This window comes from Gadus morhua, chromosome 2 (assembly GCF_902167405.1).
Source record: "Gadus morhua chromosome 2, gadMor3.0, whole genome shotgun sequence".
Classification (NCBI taxonomy): domain Eukaryota; kingdom Metazoa; phylum Chordata; class Actinopteri; order Gadiformes; family Gadidae; genus Gadus; species Gadus morhua.
Genome location: NC_044049.1, coordinates 27,480,408 through 27,499,240, shown reverse-complemented (window position 1 = coordinate 27,499,240; position 18,833 = coordinate 27,480,408). Strand labels below are relative to the sequence as shown.

Here is an 18,833-nt window from a genome sequence, read left to right as displayed (position 1 = left end):
CATACTTTTTTTTTCAGGTTGCCCCATTATTCAGAGCATAAAGCATAGAGGCTTATTGATGTTCTAATAAAACTACAACACCCAGCACCACGCGTCAAATATGTTTTGTCCCTGCCTGCCACCCTTACAAAACGTCACGAGTTTATGACAATATTGGTCATGGGGACATGAAATGAGGAGGAAAACAGAGAGCTAGCTTGAATTGGTCTTTTGCTAAGTTTTCTTTGTTTTGCAGGTGGACATTTTTGCTTAGACAATGGCCAACATTACGAAGAAAGTGTCTTGGTCCAGCCGGGCTGACGACTCGAACGCGACGGGGGAAGGAACGCCGCTGCTCAACGGTTCGGAGCAGCTCGGGTACTCCAGACAGGTAGTTACTAGTTAGCGTGCTTGTTTGGCTGTATATCCATCTGGTTGGCTGCTGTGGTTTTGAAGTAACCACATTAGCCATGCACTAAGAGGGGCCAGAGAACTCTGACAATATGATTTGCTTTGATTTAACGCTTTATGCAGTAGGACGTTTTGCTAAGTCTCAATGAAGGTACTCCCAGTGACTTTTTGCAGGGGTTGGCCGATGGACTCAAGAAGTGGACAGATGATGAGTAGAGCTTGTATCACATGACAGGCTACTATTCGTCAAACAGTGTCTACCTTAAATAGAAATACTGGAAATGTCTACTTCCTTTTGGGCAATTCAATGATTGGAAATCGGGCTGTCATTCAAAGCTGCCAAAACAATGTCACAGATAACAGAAATATGGCACACCACTCTCTTGTGTTGTACCAACTTTTTGTGTAGGAACTTATTTTAACCACAATAACTGTAACTGCCGGCTGCAACACGTTGTCATATGTTTAAATGTAGAGTATGCACTGTTTTTTGGTTCATAGCAGTCTGGAGGAAGCATATCTCAGATAGGCAGAGTCAGCACGGTGAATATGGATGAAGAAATTACGTCAGAGGAGGTAAAGTCAGTTCAGATCCCTCTTCACTTTCTTCTGTCTGTCAATCACACTGGCATTCTACCCTCCTGCCTGAACTGCAACTTCTGAAGCATTTGTCATCTGAAAACCTTTTTCAAACTTTTCATTATCTTGGAGACAAAATTCAACGCAATTAGCCTTAAAAAACAGGAAAACAGAACAATGAGTAGGAGGAATGAAAATGTGTAAAATCCTATCTTCCTATTAAAAAAGGAAAAGGTCAAGAATCAAGATCTTATGACTGTCTTGCATGGAAATTTCGATCATTCTACTTCTGCCAAGACCAAAAAAATCACCCAAAGGAATCTTCATCTGCTTAGCTGTGGTGCTATGTATTACTTTGGCTCATGTTGGCTTGATTAGTAAAGACTTTCCCTCCTGCATGTTATTGTGATTTTCAATGACTTTCACATTCTTGCATGCCTGCTTGTCTACATGCCCAAAGATTATCATTAGTGGAAAATCTGAACATATTCCTAAATGGCAGACAGATTTACTGTTTACATGATGTGTAGCCTGGAATAAGAATGGTTTTCTATGTGTGGATTCAATCTCCAAAGTTATGCTCATTTACTTGCAGATTTCCTTCTTTCATGCGTTTATGACTTTGTGTTAGCATGCATGCTTCTTGACTATGTAGCTGGTCTTATGACAACTGTGAATTCATGGAATTCACAATTGTCATTTAGTTCATGCAAGTGTTTACTAAATGTCTTGTTCAGGATACTTATTTTTTTAGCCGAAAACCTTGACAAAGATGTTTTATTGTATGTGAAAGGTGAAGCTCATGATCGGAATACAGAAATTACACAATCCTTGTGACTTTCAAATCTTCATCAAAATGTTTGGCCAGTTTATAATCATTTGTTGTACTATATCAGTTGTTGATGTAGGGTAGCTTTTAGCTAATGGGTAGAAACTAATTAAGGAATGCAATTACAGCCAAAAAGTCACAATTTTCTAATTCAACCATTTCAATATTTAACAATGAGCATGTTCACACATGGACTTAAACACATTTTGTTTTATAAATGTATAATAAATACGGTAATTGTACCTTTTCCCTCTCGCTCAGTGAGGTCTATTTGTGGTATAATGTTTGTAATTAATGTTTTTTTAGGAAGAAATGATAGAATAATAACTAATATGTTGATGAAGACAATTTTAATCTTTCCTTGTTGTTGCTGTGGTGTGATTGATCGTTTGGCCGACGTTTCCTACGTGAGGCACGGATTGTATGCAGTTTCATACACCTATTTCAGAGGCAGAAAATGTAATAATGTCATTGTAAACTGCATGCACTCATCAATGCAAGTATGTAATCAGTTGGTCAATTGGTATTACAAAACCTACATACAGAAATACTAAATGTTCACAATGCGATTGGATTTTTGCTCTTTATACTTTGCAGAAATCAGGATGTAGTTAACAGCTACACTAAGCGCTCATTTATACATAGTACGTGGTCATTTGTGTGTATTGCATTTCATCTTGTTGTACAATATAACGTCTCTCTAAAGTCTCCTCTAAGTCCCAGGTTTTGTGGTACTGTGGCACAGTGGCGTCCTCTGCCTCTTCAACTCTTTACCCTTCTGACCGTGACCCTCCAACTGTTTCAGGACTCGTTAAAGGGCCGGCCCAAAGAGATCACGCACAACGAAAAGCTTTTGTCGCTCAAGTACGAGGTACAGCAGTGTTGGCCCCCCGACAAACGTCGCAATTAATTCTCACGTACATGCAAAACTGAATCCCACCTATCATGACAAAAACATTAACAATGTGTGATTCTAGTGTTGTGTTAGTTCTCTTTTGTATGGTTGTTTTGCAAATAAAGGGATCTAAATTAATTTGGGGTTTAGGGTCTGCATCAAGATAAGAAGATGTAGCTAGGAAACATTGGAATCCACCTCATGTAGCTATGAAACATTTGAAACCTCTTAAATCAGTGCAACTGCGAGGCACAGGGATGTGATACTGACGTAAAACCATTTCTGCTAAATGAACGACTTTGTCCTAGGAGGTTATTCAACCATTATGTTGGCAAAGCAGACTGCAGCCTCATAAACTATAACTAAACTGTCTTGTTTATTTGGATGTGTTTCAGAGCCTGGACTATGACAACAGTGAAAACCAGCTCTTCCTGGAGGAAGAGCGCAGGATGAGTTATCTAGTGAGTACTCATACCTGGCACCAATCGATGTCAACACACAATAGATATAACATGAGAAACGTAACAATATAACCAACTGCACCATAACTCTTTCATTGAAAGTAGAGAAAGTGGACTGTTTTCATGTGGTGCTCAAACGTCGTCGTGTTCCTGCAGGGTTTCCGTTGTCTGGAGATCAGCCGCTGGGTGGTCTGTGGTCTCATCGGCTTCCTGACGGGACTCATCGCCTGCTTCATCGACATCATGGTGGAGCAGCTGACAGGACTCAAGTACTACGTGGTCAAAGAGAGTATCCTTACTGGGCATGAAATGAACGACCGCACACGCACACGCGCACGCACACGCACACGCACACACACACACACACACACACACACACACACACACACACACTCCCCTTCATTGGTTGTGTGTTTTGTCTTTCGTTAATGATCAAAATAGTAATTATTTGGCCCCTCTTAATGATTTTTGTCGTCTTGGCACATAAACCAGCCACGGAAACACATTGCTGCCAATATAATCTGCTTTGAAATGGCATCGAGGGTGACGGAGGTTGTGTTAAGCTGCTAACTCTCCAGAAGTTTCAGAACAATTTAGGAGAAAAGGGCTGTTTCTATTCGATTTTATCTTGCAAACTACTCGTAAGCTGCATGCTGCGTTCACTTATTCAGAGATCCTATACGATTCATCCTATCACTTTACAGATGCAAAATAATTGCAGTTTATATAAAAATGAAGCCTATTTAATGTAACTGTTGGGCGATTTGGGAGGATTACCACATTGCCAACTGCTTGTCCCGCCATGTAGCCACAGAGTTAGTGGCACCACTCTAAAAAGTAGGTCAGATCACATCAATCTGCAAATAATGGTGCATACACATTAACCCTTGTGTGTTATCAGCCTGCACAGATTAAATAAACATTGATTCCAGTTTTACAGTATTTAACTCGGTTCGCCCCCCGTGCGTTTGACCCCGTCCGGCAGTGTCCCCCACTGTCTGCTCACTCAGCTCCTCGCCGTCTTAGTTGCGTTAAGGTCAACGCTAGTGCCATGGCCCTCTCTCTTCAACAGCGCTGGCCTTATTCATTCCCTGACCTTTGACCCCCCCTCGCTTCAAGATATTGAGAAGTTCACCGCTGGGGGAGGTCTGTCCATCTCCCTCATCCTGTGGGCCGTCCTAAACTCGGCCTTCGTTATGGTGGGAGCCATCATAGTGGCCTTCTTCGAGGTAAGGAGAAGCTCGAACACGTCGGGAAATAGTTGACTAAATTGTAATAATGCCGTATCATTATACTTAGTGGGGTCTTGTATGATATACTTATCTTATATGTCTTACATGTATTCCATGTTCTGTTATGTTAAATAACAATTGCTTATAACGAGGTTGATTGCCATATGTATTGGGATACATAAGGCTCCTCCTACAACAATTAAAGTATCAAATACAAAACAGTCAAGTCATGTATTAAAAATACTAATATTGTATTTGGTGCATGCTTTTATCCACGAAACAACTATTCTAAGGGTCTGTGCACTAACCTGGGTTGCTGCATTGGGAATCAACCCTCTAACCCTGAAGGTGTTACTGCCACGCTCTCCCAGTTGAGCTGGGCAGGGATTCAAACCTTTAACCTTGGCAGTGCCTTGCTCTTCCGACGGGGCTCGACGGGAGCAAATAATGATCAAACTATCCAAGCACATGTTCCTCATCACAGCTGTACATCTGAAGATAACATGCCACAGAACATATCCCTGTATGAACTGTATGTCACCACGTTGAAGTCTGACTGCTCTACAATGTTTGCTATGACGACGCCCAGGAGTGCGGTAGACCGTAGCTAAACAACACCTTCTACATGGCAGCAGGGAGAACATTACTGAGTGGCTCGCTGTGCAGACAGAGGAACCACGAGGAACTCCCCTTGGGAATTTCCTCTTCTAAACACTACTACGACATGATGTCTCAATCGCAAACTCGAAAGACTCTCAATTAACCTCATCTATCTGCAATTACATGAACTACCATCCCCCCCCCCCCCCCCCCCATATCTCTTATCGTCTGCTTTCACTGTTTCCCCCTCCCCATTAATGTCTCGTCTGTCAGCCCATAGCCGGTGGAAGTGGCATACCTCAGATTAAATGTTACCTGAACGGGGTCAAGATTCCTCGGGTGGTGCGTCTGAAGGTATGTCCCAGAGAAATGCATCATCCCTTTGCCCACAGTGAAAAGTGTGTGTGTGTGTGTGTGTGTGTGTGTGTGTGTGTGTGTGTGTGTGTGTGTGTGTGTGTGTGTGTGTGTGTGTGTGTGTGTGTGTGTGTGTGTGTGTGTGTGTAACCTAGACAGTAAACGCTTTATACTAGGGCTAGGCATACATTCAAATGTACTAAAACCCCTTGTTTGTGTTGGACAGACCCTGTTGGTGAAGGTGGCAGGAGTCATCTGCTCCGTAGCCGGAGGCCTCGTGGTTGGAAAGGTACCACAAGCACACATTAAGCTAGTCCCAAGAGTTGCTCCACAGCACAACGTCGCTTTTATTCTAATTGTTGGATGACCTCATTTTATTTCATTGGTTTATTAATGATTACAAGTTGTGCATTAGCAAGGTCTTCTTAATGACTGACGGAGGTAGTTTTAGTTTAGCTGAGGTTGTATGATAGGCTACGTAATGAGTTTTAGATCACATTCCAGTCCTGTTGTTGTTGTTGTTGTTGTTGTTGTTGTTGTTGCTGTTGACGTCGTCCCCTCCCCCCCCAGGAAGGCCCCATGATCCACTCGGGGGCTGTGGTGGCGGCGGGGGTCTCCCAGGGCCGTAGTACGTCCTTGAAACGGGACTTCAAGGTCAGTCCGCGGACCCCCGTCTTGTGAACTTATGTTTTGTGTCGGCAAGAAGGAAGTTATTAAATCAGTTCTTTAATTGATTAATCAGGTACGCTTTACATAACAAACAAAAACTCCACCTAATGATCAGTCCCATCACCACTTTTATAAAAACGTAATTTTTATTTTGTTTTGCATAAGAAAAGTAAGTCTGTTTTAATTATGTTAAATTCAGTATCACAGTAGCTAAAATGTGTTCACAAAACGGTTGTTTATTCTTCAGTGTGTTTCTGTGTGTTCCTTTGTTGTAGATCTTTGAGTATTTTCGAAGGGACACAGAAAAAAGGGATTTTGTTTCTGCTGGAGCTGCAGCCGGTGTCTCAGCTGCTTTCGGAGCGCCTGTTGGTACATATCACACGCACACGCACATGCACGCGCACACGCACGCGCACGCGGACACACATCCAAGTGTCTTTGTCGAGAAAAGGTCAAACAAATATGTATACCGTCACTGAGTGACTCAGGTACTCCCACCCCATCACACAAAGCCGTCCCGGGCGGGTCCCCCCGGGCGGGTCCCCCCGGGCGGGTCCCCCCGGGCGGGTCTCCCCGGGCGGGTCCCCCCGGGCGGGTCTCCCCGGGCGGGTCCCCCCGGGCGGGTCTCCCCGGGCGGGTCCCCAGCTGGCTTTGTTGCAAGGAGGGAAAACAGACGTATAGCATAATTAGAAGGCATTGTTTTCTGCTGTCCACTACTTTAATATTTAACTGACACTGTACGTATATTCACACAAGCAAAAAAGGTTGTTTTAGTATTTGAAACGTGCAGAATACTCGAGGGCCTTTATATGTTATCACCTAAAGGACACACGGTTGCTAACGTTCTGGCCATGGCCTGCATTGATACCGTAGAAAGCGCTCTCTCTCTCTCTCTGTGTGCTGTCCAGGGGGCGTTCTGTTCTCCCTGGAGGAGGCAGCCTCCTACTGGAACCAGATGCTGACCTGGAGGATAGTAAGTAGTCAGCCTCATGTCCACGTTCGCACCACGGATGGGCAGTGCCACCACCGTGTGTCTGTGTACGGTCGACGCTCTATCCTCTCTGGAATAGCATTCGGATAAAACAGAAGTGGGAGGGGCTCAACCAGAAGTGGTGCTAAATAGAGGAATGTAACACTTTAAAGTCTTAATATGTGTTGACAACGGATTAGATTTGGCGGTTTGACGGAGACGTGGTCAACGTTGGTTGTGTAAACGGACAACGAAGGGGTTTTATCCAAAACACTGAGGGCAAGTGGGAGGGTGATGGTCCAACTTCTTCCCGGTCCGGGGTAGGTTTCCTGGGAGGCCTTCACTGGGTCCTGGCTCGATGACAAAATAAACCAGTGCAGGTCCCCAATTCAGTGTGTTCATTTCTTGTCTAAATATTTCCAAGTCCTATGCACGAATCACAGCTGTCGGAAGATTTCTTTCTGATATGCTCCTTCACTATCTGCTGTAATTCCTTCCAGTTCTTTGCCTCCATGATCTCGACCTTCACTCTGAACTTCTTCCTGAGCGTCTACAACAAAAACCCGGGGGAATTGTCCAATCCCGGTCTCATCAACTTTGGGAGCTTCGACAGAAACGTACGATCCTTGTGTTCATTCTGTCAGTTTCTTACTGCAAGTCTTCTGATTCTAACGGTTCTTGGATAGATGTGCATTAATGTTCATCTTTCTCATGGTTTTTCCTTCCTCAGAGTTCCTCGGAGTATAACCTCTACGAAATACCTCTCTTCATCGGCATGGGAGCTATAGGTAAACCTAATAATACACTTAATAGATTATTATATCGTCACCAACGGGTTATAACCTCAAGGACTAGGTTGATAAGGTAAATGATTATATCCTTGACTATTGGTGTTCAGAAATCTTTGAAAAGAAGATCTAACATGATTATAGACGATTTAGTACGATGTCATCTTTGACAAACCCAGTTTCACTTGATGCATCTCCAAGTTTAGTGCCTAGATACAGTAGAAGTATTTATTGTAAAATGGGGCGGTCAAGTTTTGTTGGTTGGGTTGAATAGTTCTGGATATGCACCAAATTCTCATTGGTCGCACAGTCGTGGGTGTAGCCTTCGTGTGGAAAAAAACACTTCTTAATCCATTATTTTTAGGGGCGATTAGGACATATGCAGACCGATTTTATTTTTGAGAGATGGGCTATGTTGTTAGAAAAAACATTCTTATTATAAATAAGAATAATATTCGAGGGTCCTTTTAATATCTGTTGTGGTGGTTTCGTAGTTTCTGTTAAGGAATAGATTGTGGGTTGTAATTAGTGTGTTTGTTCTAACCTGTGAATGTGGTGGACCCCCAGGTGGGCTTCTGGGCGCGCTGTTCAACGCTCTGAACTACTGGCTGACCATCTTCAGGATCAGGTACTGACGGGGCTGGTTCTGCTTCGTTCGACCACAGGAAAGCTTCTGGACAGGAGGGGTTAACAACCGGGGGCCACCTGGAACAATCTGACCACACTTTTTTAACATTGCCTATGCAATGAAAAAAGTAATTTAGATTATACTTCATATTTTATCAAAGCAGAACAAAAGTAAAACCTGCATCTTGACGTCATTTACCAGAACCTTTTCTCGTCCGCTTTTCTGAGAAATAACGGGCTGAGGGCAAATATTTGAATATTCAGATATTCATTCGTTAGTTAGGTATTCAGATTATATTTCAGTGTTTGAATGCTTCGTTTTGATTACAAGAAAGAAATCAAGTACACAAAAAATAGAAATGTTTTTTTCATTCTTATGTCTGCATATTTAAGAACTGCAGGTAAAAAAGGAGGTTGCATTTCGTTGGAATATCCCAGTTCTAAAATGTATATCTCATTTGTTGATAAAAAATGTAGCAGTTAATAAAAGCTAAATCTGCAGAGGTGTCCACCTGCAGCGTTTACAGGAAGCAGAAGCAAAAGATTTGACATTATTCCGTTTTTTTTTATGTAACGAATGCATTGGCTGATGAATTGATCCAAAGTGAAGTCAGCCCGTTTCCCGTTCCAATTTCTAAATCCTCTTCGTAACCAAAGTATACCCCACTGTCTGTCCATAATCAGGTCAGACGAGCACTCACAATATGGAACGATATGAAGTGATACTCCTCAGTAGGTCTTGTCCACCACGCGTGTCGTAAGAGTGTCATGGCGTGAGGCTGAACTGAGCTGGGCGCTCCCCTCAGGTACATCCACCGGCCCTGTCTCCAGGTGATGGAGGCCATGCTGGTGGCAGCCGTCACCGCCACCGTGTCCTTCATCATGATCTACTTCTCCAACGCCTGCCAGCCACTGGACGTCGTCCAGGGGGAGGACTATCCCCTGCAGGTCCGCACGCACGCACGCACGCACGCACCTTATCCCACCATGTTTTACATTTCATTGCATTTCTTTCCTGTTTTTTCGTCCTTTTCCTGTTCGCTCTCTGTAGTTATACTGTGACGACGGTGAATACAACTCCATGGCCACCACCTTCTTCAACAGGCCCGAGAAGAGCGTGCAAAACCTCTTCCACAATCCCCCAGGTAAGAGGATTGTGTTTGATGCTGAGAACAGTCAAGACATGCAAAGCAGAAAGAGTAGGCGCCCAACCGAGGGTGGATCAATCTACCAACATTCAAACTACGATAGGAAGAACATTTTGAAACAGTGGGCTCTGCCGACTGTGTTCACAGGAAGTGAAACAAACTCACTTTGAACAGACTTTTTTTATTTCCTTAATTTTTTTTTTTACAAGCCAAATAGCTGTGGTTTATATTCCTGTGCAGTTTAAAGGTACATTGTGCAACCACAAAGGCTTCAAGGTAGAAGATCTGTGCCCTTCTCAGTGATTTGCCTTCAAGTGATAAAACCTGATGTTCCCGTATGCATTTCAGGATGACTTCTAATGTAAATACGCCTGTAGGCTAATTGGCATTAAAGGTTTGTGAGTAAAGAAATACACATTGGCATCACTTTACAGCTGACTAAAAAATACAAGGAACCAGTCGCAGGGAACTGAGTACTGTGAACTGTAACAGTTCCCTATAACGGTTCACGCCGATATTTGGGTGGGGCCATTTTGGTTGTGGGCAAGGATGCGTAATAAGATGTAGCTTATACCACAGAGCGCCTTGTACGTGGTATTTTAAAAACATACAACGCATTCAACGCCTCCTGCAGCCTATGGAAAATGTGTCATTATTTTCCAAAAATACAATTAGCTTAACTTCCTGCTTTTGCCCCAACCCCTCTGATTGGCTGGGCAGGCTCCTACCACCCGCTGACGCTGGGCGTGTTCACCATCACCTACTTCTTCCTGGCGTGCTGGACGTACGGGCTGGCGGTGTCGGCGGGGGTCTTCATCCCCTCGCTGCTCATCGGGGCGGCGTGGGGCCGGCTGATCGGCATCATGCTGCCCACCCTCTCCTCCACCAACTCCACGGGTCAGGTGTGTCTCCCCGCCGCCGCGCTCGTCTGCCGGGGAACGCCACTGAGGCACCCCCACGGGGGTTGTGGCGTGGCCTGAGGCACCCCCGCGGGGGTTCTGGAGCCTTCCACTGGGCAGGAAGGGCCTGGTTCAGGAAGGGCCTGGTTCAGGAAGGCCCTCATCTTCCTGACCAGTGGAAGGCTCCAGAACCCCCACGGGGGTTCTGGAGCCTTCCACTGGGCAGGAAGGGCCTGGTTTACGAAGGCCCTCATCAGACGCGTCCGTGCTGGTTCAGACGGTGTTCAACACATGAGAAGGGTTCGGGACAGGTGTCAGGGTCTTAAGTTTGGACGCTCTGTAATATTCCCTTTTTAAGGCCTTTTGCCCGCCACGGCCAGGAGGACTCTGATTAGTACTAGAGGTCCCCTTTAAGATCGGTGTGCTTTGTGTGACCGTTAGCCTGAGGTCTGTTGGCTGAACCTAACCGGCGTGATCAGACGGGGAGGACGCCGTTTCAATTTCATTAATGCAGGAGGAAATCTGTGTAATTCCATTCCACCGTTTAGACTTCAGTTTAGCCCTCCCCCCCACCGCCTAATAAGCCCACATTATGGCCAAATCAAATCAGATTCCTGCAGTCTCTAATTATGCCACTGCCTAAAGCTGTAGGGAGCAAAGGTAGAAGGCTTACTCATTTTCTCCAAATCAACCTCCTTAAAGAGTAACAGTTTCCTCAGTTCCTTGGCCCAAATTGATTGTCTATTAAAATCCTGATATAAATCCTGATGATTGTGCATAACGTGTTCATTGGTATGCCTGAGGTCAAGCGTGGGGTACAGCGTCAGGCCACCTGTGGGCTCCACCTCTCACCAAACATGCCTGAGTCATGTGGTCCGTAATGTCCATGGCCACAACTCTTGTATCGGTAATGGTGTCTGGCTGGTTTGCCTTGCAGAACATGATTCCAAACTTGACAGGTTTGTTAGCCGCGTTCTGTGCGAAGCATTAGCGTGCTTTCTCGATCCACCGTGATATTCACCCTAGGCACATAACTTCTAAATTTTTTGCGACTTTTCTTAAGAAAGGTGAGGCTGAGAGGAATGTTCCTGTTGGGTTATTTCTGCTTTTCAACGCGCCGCCGAGGAGGTACAGAGGAGAACATTGAAACAGCTTTAATGACGTGTACCTATAATGGTTCATTGACACATTCACACACCGACGGAGGAGTTGACCATGTAGACCGCTCTCTCCTCGTCGGGAGCAGTCAGGGGGAGGCGTCTCGCTCAGGGACACCTCGACACTCCTCGAGGAGCCGGGGACCGAACCTTCCGGTTAGAAGTCAACCCGCTCTAACTCCTCAACATCCCAGCTTTCACCAAAGGATAAGACTTTTTAAAGAGTTTAAAAGGTCTATTGTATAAAGCCAATACTCCAATGACTACTATTCATAGTTCTTACTTGTTTCATCCTGAAATTGTCGGTCAACTAAGATGAACAATAGCCTTCATGTACTTTAAGGTAAACGATACCTGTTGGCTTTTATAGTTCATTCAGTAACGTCATGTTTTTAGCCGGGCCAAATCTTGAAGTGAACCAAGGGTATAAAGTCCCATGGGTCATGAGCCTGGCCTCCTGACGGCCGCCCTACGTCCGTACCCTTAACGTGTGTGTCGAGGCCCCTTCCAGTCTGTCAGTGGACGCCTCTCTGTCAGACGGGAGGTGACCAGCCCCCGTGCGCCCCCGGACAGCTTATGACAGAAGTGCTCTTCAACGATGAGTCTGTCGGTCGTGCTCTCAGGCGAGAGCAGCCTGAGGCTTCATCTGCGCGGGGCGGGGCGGAAAGGTGCTGAAAAGCAGGGGAGGCACATTCCACTCGCTAGCACCGGTCGCGCCTTCCTCCAGGCACAGGACTGACGGATGAGCTGATGTGAGGTGGGCCGGCTTAGCGGGGTGACCTGTATGCCTTGCATGACGCCGCCGTCGCCGTGTGTATGAGCTGGTCCTCGCGTGGCGCTTTGGGTAAAAGCGTCTGATAGGTGCCCAAGATGTAAATGTATCGACGTGACCCATGATGGTTAATTGAACGCATAAGTCGAGCAGTCGCTGATGGTCACAGGACTATGGCAGCGTTACATTTAGTACAGCTTTTTTATGAGACTAAAGTTGATGAGGAGTCAAGTTCCATTACTTGTAGCCTACATTTGTGAATGATGTCATATATGCACCCTTCGGTTCATGCTGGCCATATATATTGTTTTCCTCTCTTTGGACTAATGTAGAACACTTGGTGTAAGCCGCTTTGGGTAAAAGTATCGACTGACTGGTTAAAATGTACAGTAACTATAATGCATTCAGGTGTTACAATGACCACAATAGCACAAGACAGAAGGCCAACAAAACATAACATATATAGCTATAAAAAGCATTATACCAAATACCATAGCTAATTACATAATTGAACTACCAGTCATTTACAGAATGTATCAAAAACTGCATTTACTTCAAGTCGTAAATAATGTTTATTTGGAGTTCAATTCTACTTGTAAATAACAATCAAATGTAAACCAAAGGTAGAACGTTCTTTCATTTGTAAAAAGCCAGACGCACAAGTTTGTCTATTAACTCTTGGCTTAAATAGACTGAGGTCAATCTCCCAGGCTGCATTGCTAACATCGTGTCTCTAAACACCAGCCTTGCACCTGGTAGCGCTTCAGTGCAGTGCCCTCTAGTGGAGCCTTGGTGTCACTACAACAAAAGTAGTCAAAAAGACAAAGGTTGTCAAACAGTGTTCAGCGGTGCCGCTCTTCTAGGGTTTGTAGGGAGAACCAGTGTTCTTTAATTCTATCATTTATTTGATTAAGAAGAATACAATTCAGAAGTAGGAAAAAACGGCCGAGCCGTGGCAGTTTGTATACACGCCTACACGTGTTTGAGTAAACAAAGACACAGCTAGGTGGAGCAGCTAGACGGGATGTTAACGGCTTCACCAACTGTCACATATTGGAACGCAGGTCCACTGCAAGAAGGAGTCAGTTGAACAAAAGCCATGTCTGAAATACATGTTGACGTGGAAAAACGTCATCGGCTAACCTTGGCTCTAAGCAAGCCGGCCAAACCCTTTTAAGCACGTCAAGGTTATCTCCCAGATCAAGGTTATCTCCCACATTCTCTTCAGTGGAGTAAACCTGTGCAGCACTCTTCGTCATGTTTTGGCCAACAGTCCTGTGTTTCCTCTTCAGATCTGGGCCGATCCAGGGAAATACGCTCTGATTGGAGCTGCTGCTCAACTCGGTGGGTCTCATCAAATACGAGTCATTAGGCCGTGTTTTTAAGCGCACTCATTAATAATGATAATTTGTGTGAATGGTTTTAGTAAGACATGTATGTATGAATAACTTCTCAAATGCTTACATGAACACCAGGTTATTGAAATGACAAACATACATCCCAGAGACATGTCTGTCGGCGATTGTATAATTTAATAGTGACCGTCGCCTTTTAAAGACATGAAATTAATTGTGGAGTGCACCTTGACTCTGTAATATCCTGCTTACGTCATATGTCATTTACAAGTGAAACAATCACGGCAATCGATGAAGAGTGATTGGACAGAGAAGAAGCCATGAGAGCTGGGGTAACCACCACAGGATAACCCCCTTATTGTGGGGTGTTGAACCGTACCATTTCCACGAGTTACAATTGGGTTTGAAATTAAAAAAGAAAAACACTTCAATATCTCGGGGCACTCACTGTCTGATATTTCATGCATGCCTGAAACCCATCATTTGAACCCCATGAGAAAGTAGTCCCTAACGACTGTCCTCCCGGCCTGCAGGGGGCATCGTGAGAATGACCCTGAGTCTGACCGTCATCCTGATCGAGGCCACGGGCAACGTGACGTACGGCCTGCCCCTCATGCTGGTGCTGATGACGGCCAAGATAGTGGGGGACTACTTTGAGGAGGTAAGGGTCGGGTTCACCATCTGCCGCGCTCTGGGTTAGGTTTCTATGGTAACAGCCCATCGTCACCCTCGCTGAGATAACCGTCTGGCTCATCCTCTACTGCGCACCACTCGCCACACTCTGGGTTTGGTTTCTATGGTTACTATCAGTCATCCCCGTCTGGTCGAGTTGACCTAGATCTGTTGTGATGTGATGATATGATGTCGCACGTTGCATCTATTAACTCTGAGATCAGAGATCACGTTTCATTTCACTCTTTCATCCGACAAAAGTTATCTATCTCCTCGATATTTTTGTATTTATTATCTATGACGTGGCCCAGATTGTTTCTACCAAAATGCGTGTTTCCCAGAAGGCCGTTATATTTTGGGCGTGTAGTGAGCACAATAAACCGTTGCCAGTTTTACCTCCTACAAGAAATCAGACGATGTGGTCCGACCCCCCCTAAGCACGGCTTGTCTTCCAGGGTCTGTACGACATCCACATCAAGCTGCAGAGTGTTCCCTTTGTGCACTCTGAGGCCCCCCCCACTTCTCATTGGCTGACGGCCAGGTAAGACCCCCCCCCCCCCACACACACACACACACACACACCAGGTCAGACCTAACGTCTGACAGGTCCGAACAAGGAAATAAGCCATTTTGTTTTCAACCGACGTATTTTGCATCAGAAAGGCTTGAGACGACCAATCAAAGTGCTTCCTTTCCCTAGCAGATGGAGTCTAATGATTATAAGATAAAAGGCCTTTTTGAATTCGGCAGAAGAAGAGGACATGATGTTTGGAGTTTTGTGTCCTTTGACCTTTGACCCCCAGAGAGGTGATGAGTTCCCCGGTCACGTCCTTCAACCGCGTCGAGAGGGTGGGCACGATCGTCGACCTGCTTAGCAACACCTCCACCAATCACAACGGCTTCCCCGTTGTCGTGAGCAACGCCAACGGAGAGGAGGTAACCCGTCTGCCAGACGGCTGTCTGTGAGCGCGCTTCGGTCAGCAGAATCCCATCATGTGGCCGTTTCCCAAAGATATTGTTCAGGAACCACGACGGACACACGGCGTTCAAAGGACAGCTTTGGGACTCTGTGTTGCGGACAAATGGGTCAAAGAAGAAAGTAAAGGATTAAGACCGTAGTATCGATAAGCTCGGACGTACAGTTACGTTAACGCGCTGTGATCACAGGAAAGATATAGCAAACGTCTGAGGAAAGATTAGAAGTATCGTCATAAAGCGCCTTTCTGCCTCCCTGTTCTTCCTCTCCCCCAGCCGGCAAAGCTGTGCGGCCTCATCCTGCGGTCCCAGCTCATCGTCCTCCTCAAGCACAAAGTAAGTCTGCGTGTGACTCCGCACCGTAGAATCATGTTGTTCCTCGGGATGGAAAACATCCAAATTTGAAGTCGTATTTTAAAATGCATCAATCATGATGGTTAAAGGACACGTGTCTCTGTACTGCCCGCCCACCGCCCAGGACCTCTACCAGAGAGGGCCCTCAGTGTGCTGTACATGAGCCTTTGGTCTCAGGTTTATCTGCAGGCAGATGAGCCCCCCCGGACCACGCTGTTGTTCACTCTGCAGGTGTTTGTGGAGCTGGCGCGCTCCAAGCTGACCCGGAGGAAGCTGCAGCTGAAGGACTTCCGGGACGCCTACCCTCGCTTCCCCCCCATCCAGAGCATCCACGTGTCCCAGGACGAGAGGGAGTGCATGATGGACCTGACGGAGTTCATGAACCCCACGCCCTACACTGTGCCTCAGGTGAGTGCACGCACGCACGCGCGCGCCCTTTGAACGATACGAAGGTCTTCAGACAGTTTGACCTTGACTAGGATTAAGTGCTTTGAGCCTATAGTGAAATAATGAACGGTAGAACATACAAATATTTTTTTTTATTTTCCACCTAAAAAATGTGTAAAGAATAAGTGGTAATGGAAAGTCCCGTATTGGTTATTGTCCCATAAATCCACATGTTCTCCATCCATTCGCCGCCGGCCCCAGTCTCGGATGCACCAGAGATAGTTCTGCCTCAGGCGTCCAGATGACGGGTTTCATATGTGATGTCTGTTTGGTGCAGGAGACGTCTCTGCCTCGAGTGTATAAGCTGTTCCGAGCGCTGGGACTGCGCCACCTGGTGGTGGTGGACGATTCCAACAGGGTAGGTTCTGATTTAGCACATAATTGTTATTTTCTTCCCCCTCCCCGGTAATTTTAACGCTGGCTAAACACGTGTTTACTTAAAGAGCCAGTGAATACAGTGTCCCAGATGGATTCAAACACTTTTGAATCCATAGTAGTCCCACACTGTTTTTTTTTTAATATACTTGCCTTTTTCTTTCTAGGTGGTTGGACTGGTGACTCGGAAGGATTTGGCCAGATACCACCTGGGTAAACATGGGCTGGAAGAGCTCCAGCTGGCCCAGACATAGAGTGCTGGAGCCGGAAGCTTCTCCCATGGACTCAGGTCTGCATCAACAGCACCACCATCACAGGTTGCCTAGTAACACGTTGCCCCTCATTCTACTCTAATATCTGGGTCACCCAGACACCGGAAAAGACTGCACATTTTTTAAGGCAAAGTACGAAGTTGTATTTATTATTGAAAGAAAAAAAAAAGTGTTTTGTAGCTGGGCAACATGAATAAAACTAGTCTTGTTTGTTAATTTGCAACAAAGTTTGTTTTAGTTCAATTTCGGCTGTCAAATTTCTGTTGGTATCGCCCAGACAATTTGTCAGAATAGAAAAAGTAAAGTCAAGCTTCCCTTATAGTTTTTAGTTTTTTATTGAAATAGTTTCAGTTAAAATCCTGAATTAGACCCGTTGTGCGATCCCATTGTCGTGCCCCCTGGTCCTGAATCTACCTTTACAGCCTCTGCTTCAGTCAGACCAGCTCCATAGGAGTCTTCACTTCCTCCTCTTCTTCGTCTTTTCATCTGGTTTTGCACTGCATTGGGAGGAGCCTTTATTTATTGTAAGTTATTGGAGGGGTGGGCTGAGCCAGTGGGTGGGGTCAGTAGTGATAGCTCCTCATTACTGACACCCTTTTTAAAGGGGTGCTCCCACAATTGTACACATTGAAGCTCCCGTTGGGGTACTGTGCGACCGTGGCCTGATCGAGGCCACAACCGCCTGCAGTTAAATACTGTTCTTTCTGCCAGCTGATAAAGTAGCTGGCAAATGGGTTGTTGGTGTCTCCTATTATGTAATACAACTAATATCAAAGATTGTATTGTAGATTGTAAAGAAAAGGCGCACAAATTATTTCAAGACTCTTTCCCTCTGCCCAAAATGGAGCCTCGATGTGTTTAATCGGGTGAGTGCCTTTTTAGACAGAAGAAGGCTTCATTCGTCTAAGCTTAATAAGCTTTAGTTTTCTTTCTATTAACTGGCAGTGGGAGCAGAAAGGGGAGGGCCGAGCTCTGTGTTTATTGTCAAACATATTTGCTTGACATAGAAGCTACTGAGTTGAACAGTTGCTATACAGCATGGACATCTCCAATCACGTATTTGGCTCAAATGAATCTCTTTGAGTTGATCCATTGGCTCTTTTTGCCGTGTCGGGCCTTTCTGATTTGCGTTTTCACCACAACTGGAACTTGAACAATATTGATGATGCTCGATGTCATTGTGTGTCGCCTTCCGTCTGAAACAACCCTGATATATGAATCGCGTCTTAAAACGAATCAATCCGATATCATGGTAGACTATAGAACTAAAAGGGTGATAAGGTTCGTTATGGTAAACACAACTCAAGCGTGTCATCAGTTAAGAACTTAAGGGGCGAGCATGTCCTACCTTCACACGGGAAGCCCGGTTGTAATGGAAAAGCTAATTCCAGCCGTGCAGGGCTGCAGTACGTACCAAACTGTTCCAGTATAGTACGGATGGATAAATGCCACAAGGTGACGGTTTTGACATCACCTTGAGCCACTATTTGAGCCAATCGGTTCACAGCAACCAATTCTTTCCACAGAGGTGTCATCATAGGTCAAACACACCTTTCAAAGTTCAGCCCACTCTGAATAATCAGTGTTTTAATTAATTTGTTCGACTCCTTGTTGTCACAAAGGTACGGTTTACATTGAGCTGGTTTAGTCGTTTTGGTCATTGTTCTACTTGACTACATTTGATCATTTTTCAATGAAACTTTTCTGTGTTTAATTTAAGTTGTGATTTGCAAAAACTATGCCCCAATTGCCACATTGTCCTGTTGTACAGATATGTTCAAGGTATAGACGATGGTGGATGGTTTTATTTTATGGCTCAATCAGCATTTGTTTGTGAACTAATAAAGTTATTGGTTGTTAATAATTTCCCCCTTGATTTACTTGTTCACTAACTATAAATAAGCGGCTTCATCTGTAACGAGCATCAACTCTCTTCAGTTCAGTAAAGGTAGATGTTGTATCGGCACATTTTGTTTTGTGTTTTTAGGTTCAGAAATGAATAAAACAGTTTTT

General features: G+C 45.2%; 1 protein-coding gene across 3 annotated transcripts; it reads left to right on the top strand.

Moving 5' to 3' along the window:
- The first annotated feature begins 113 nt into the window (after positions 1–113).
- Positions 114–18,686, top strand: clcn7 (chloride channel 7). 3 transcript variants are annotated; one of them, XM_030349148.1, is made up of 25 exons: positions 114–370; positions 895–966; positions 2,604–2,669; positions 3,089–3,154; positions 3,311–3,443; positions 4,274–4,383; positions 5,260–5,340; positions 5,567–5,629; positions 5,911–5,994; positions 6,285–6,378; positions 6,918–6,982; positions 7,480–7,596; positions 7,710–7,767; positions 8,335–8,395; positions 9,201–9,342; positions 9,446–9,539; positions 10,263–10,444; positions 13,663–13,714; positions 14,259–14,386; positions 14,853–14,938; positions 15,201–15,333; positions 15,649–15,708; positions 15,958–16,134; positions 16,451–16,531; positions 16,716–18,686. In XM_030349148.1, exons 1-25 carry the CDS (start codon positions 257–259, stop codon positions 16,800–16,802), a joined length of 2,406 nt encoding a protein of 801 aa, XP_030205008.1. In that variant the 5' UTR covers positions 114–256; the 3' UTR covers positions 16,803–18,686. The 3 variants fall into 3 exon arrangements, with proteins under 3 accessions (XP_030205008.1, XP_030204997.1, XP_030205016.1); XM_030349137.1 differs by having other exon boundaries at positions 892–966; XM_030349156.1 differs by lacking the exon at positions 895–966.
- Positions 18,687–18,833: the final 147 nt, after the last annotated feature.

Bases quoted from the DNA above. Each gene is read 5' to 3' on its own strand.
- clcn7 (XM_030349137.1), top strand. From the start codon at position 257: ATGGCCAACATTACGAAGAAAGTGTCTTGGTCCAGCCGGGCTGACGAC. The intron at 2,670-3,088 runs GTACAGCAGTGT...GATGTGTTTCAG, and splicing joins TTTTGTCGCTCAAGTACGAG to AGCCTGGACTATGACAACAG. The intron at 16,532-16,715 runs GTAGGTTCTGAT...TTTTCTTTCTAG, and splicing joins TGGTGGACGATTCCAACAGG to GTGGTTGGACTGGTGACTCG.